General features: G+C 32.2%; 1 protein-coding gene across 1 annotated transcript; it reads right to left on the reverse strand.

Annotated features, from left to right (window-relative positions):
- Positions 1 to 1,562: 1,562 nt before the first annotated feature.
- LOC126890688 (matrix metalloproteinase-18-like) lies at positions 1,563 to 3,083 on the reverse strand. Its single transcript, XM_050659829.1, has one exon. The coding sequence runs from the start codon at positions 3,081 to 3,083 to the stop codon at positions 1,563 to 1,565; it is 1,521 nt and encodes a 506-aa protein (XP_050515786.1).
- Between the last annotated feature and the right edge of the window lie 640 nt (positions 3,084 to 3,723).

Raw genomic sequence — 3,723 nt, forward strand, 5'->3', positions numbered from 1 at the left:
CTTGTGGAAGCACATAGTGAACTTTTAACACCGTATATGTCCATGCTAGAGACTATTGAATTTCCAAATTATTATTATAATACGCTTAATATTATTCGATCCCATTAAATCAAAATAAATTGCTTTATATTGATACTGATGGATTGATTTATGAAACTGAATGTAATGATATATACGAGGAAATGATTAAGCCTGACATTCATAGATTTGATACAAGCGATTATCCCCCAAATAATCCTTGGAATATTCCTTTAGTAAACAAAAAAGTGCCAGGTCTAATGAAAGATGAGAATAACTCAAAAATCATGACTCACTTCGTTGGTCTTCGTTCAAAGCAATATACATATAAAGTGGCTGGGGAGAAAGATGTTAAAAAGTCGAAAGGGGTTAAGATGAATGTTGTAAAGATGAAAATTAACTTTGATGATTATTTGAATTGTTTGAAAAGTTTTCGTGAAACTGCCGAAACAAAATCACTTTTTTATGCAACACAGCGTTGTATACAATCTAAATTACATGAAGTTTACAGTATTGAGCAAACTAAAATAGCCTCAAACCCTTTTGATAACAAACGGCACTTACTCTCCAACACTTTTGATACGTTGCCCTGGGGCCACTACAGTATAACACATAGGTGAATTCATTTTTCAGATGTGGAAGATGGAAAGTCTACAGAATTTATGCATAAGCACTATTATCGAAAACATACATGAAATTTCAAAATTTATTAGTAAATCGCCTTTACCATGGGTATTAACGGAGGAAATAGTTCAAAAATTTAGTAAAATTAAATGGATGCAAATTAAAACTAATCCCGTTCCTTATGAACATTTTAAAGTTTGTGACTTTGAGAATCATGATCTAGAATTGAATATTTCACCTGAACTTCGTCAGGCAATTATAGAGTGTCAGGATTTTGAAACTTTTGCACTTAATGACTACTATTGCTTATGGTTTAGGTATTATCAAATACCAAAATATAATTTGCTACTCTGTCGACCATGTTACAGGGTATTTAAAATAATTTTCTCTGAAAAACAAAAATGTCTAAAAGCTAAATCTGATAATTTTCATGTTAGTTGTTTAGCTTCAGACTTACATTTGATATTTAGAAAAAAATCATCCTGGTGTCAAAATGGTTTTTGTGAGGTACTCTTTGAACTAAAGGATAGATATGATTGTGAGGAGGACTTACACAGGAATCGTAATAAAAAAGTAAGATTCTCAGATATTTAAGATGCTAATAAAATTTAAACCTTTTGGTAAAGACGATCTGTATATTTGTATCATTTTCGGTAAACATATTTTGTACGTTTATACCTGTAAAATGTAAAAAAACTTTCTTGTAAAGTAATTACTTACCTTTTAGTTGTATTAATCATAATCACAAAACGTTACTTCGATTAAACGAATACGATTTGCGATTACGATTATCGATTACTAATAACGAATAAAAGACTTTCTTGTAAAATATGCTTTATTTTTATTTACCTTTTCCCCATACAAAATCCCCAGATCCCCAGATCCCCAGATCCCATTGATGATGGACCCCCAGACATTAATTATTCATAAAATAAATTTACTTTAGATAATAAGGATTTCAGTTGTTTTATTAATCCATTATCAGGACAAGGGATCCCCAACATATTCCAATTAAAAGTACCTTTTTCAATGACACTTCTTGTAAATTCATTAAACTTGTAATAGACGTTGTGCTTTAAGAAATATATATGTCCATCGATGTAATTAAATGCTGATGTAATATCATTTGGTATTCCTGGAAAAACGTCACTTATGCGTCCTCTTGAGATAATGTCTTTATCATTAAATTCAATAAATGAACCATCAAAACAAACAAATTTTTTTCCTGAATTTGTTTGGAATAAACCGTTAATACTTCTTGCGTTATTGATTTCAGGTACCATGTTATCTGTATGAATTCTTAAGCTAGGAAATGCTGCTGCATATATACGATTTCTGCTTACACCAATCATATCTCCATTGGAACTTTGAAAAACATGTGTCACGTTCGTAATTCCCCTTGGAAAGTATCTTATAAATTGTTCAGCATTGGTGGGTATCTTTTCATTATTTAAGTCATATTTCCATACCAGATCCTTACTTACTATATACATTCGGTATGTTGGAAATGATGGAGCATACGCTAAAAATATTAAATCTGGATATTCCAATTCACATACATTCGTTATTATATTTTGCTTTGATTTATTAGTCCTAGCTGCTGTGGTTGTCCTAGATCTTTCTGTTGTAGTTGGTGAACTACTCCTAGGTTGAGTTGGAATAGATGCAGATTTACTTTTATGTCCATATAACTTTTCTAAGCCTCTTTTATCATCATCAGTTATGTGAGAAGGAAAGGTTTCATAAAAGGGATACATTACAGCCTTCTTATCGCTACTGTGTGCTAAACCTAAAGCGTGACCAACTTCATGGAGAAGGACTGCAAAGAAATTTGTTCGACCTTCTGCTGTAGAATTTAAACTGAAATCCCATGTTAGATTGCTATTCATATGAATTTCTATGCACCCAGATGTAGGTGGAAAATAAGAATGTGCTAATATACCACTTGTAAATTTAAAAGGACATTCGTCGTTACCCTGACAATTGTATCGAAAATAGTGCTGTTTTGGAACTACTGTTATAGTTATATCCGGATTTGGATCTGGGATTCTCAGATAAGTAAACTTAAATTTTGATGCTTCTTCCCATATTTCAAATACTCTTTTAGTGACTGTCAAAGCTTGAGGGGTTGCTTGTGGAAAATACCATTTTATATCAAATTTTTTCCATGCTGATTTTACAGCGTAAGCATTGTCTCCTTGTGTACATCGTGGTTTCTGCATTAACTCCATCGTTTCTTTATTTAATTTCCCATCTACCGGTAAATTATATCTTTCTTGAAACTGTTCTAGTGTTTCAGTAATATCAGTACTGGCAGTTTCACTTGTGGTGATGTAACCATATTGTTCTAGCCATGACACTGCATTTGTCTCAGTAAAATTTCCACCTAAGCAAAAACTTATGCTGGTTGCGATGAGCAGAACAACTTTATTGATATGCATCTCGAATGATACTAGTTCAAATAAGAAAACATCACTGTGATATAAATAAACCCCACCAGCCAATACTCCTCTTGTAATTTATTTTCATGAAATAAAACAACAGAGATATATTTTACAAGCTTTATTAAATTCTTTCAAGATCATTAGCGATCCTATTTTTACAGAAAAATATAAGTTGCCCTAACGCTATATGTTGTAAAGTATTTCCTTCCTGTGTAAATGTATACAATTTTTGAATTGCGTCTGAAAACGTATAATTATGACTACTAAAACTATTTCGAACAATATTAAGCGTATTATAATAATAATGTGGAAATTCAATAGTCTCTAGCATGGACATATACGGTGTTAAAAGTTCACTATTTGCTTCCACAAGGGTGTTCACTTGCACTTCTGAGAGACAAAAGTTAATGCCGTGCTTGATTATTTCGAGGAATTTCATGCTGTTGTAGGTTATTTGTCGAATTATGCAATATTCACCACACTGAATTTCAACAGGATCATCAGAGACGGTCACGTTTTCGTGGAAAAAACTTTGCTCATTGAGTTGGGTAATTAATTGTTCCCATTCATAGGCACTGAAAGATATTTTCTGCCATGGCGATTTCCACATAATTACAGCTGGAGTATATGTTCTGGC

The sequence above is a fragment of the Diabrotica virgifera genome, chromosome 1, assembly GCF_917563875.1.
Source record: "Diabrotica virgifera virgifera chromosome 1, PGI_DIABVI_V3a".
Classification (NCBI taxonomy): domain Eukaryota; kingdom Metazoa; phylum Arthropoda; class Insecta; order Coleoptera; family Chrysomelidae; genus Diabrotica; species Diabrotica virgifera.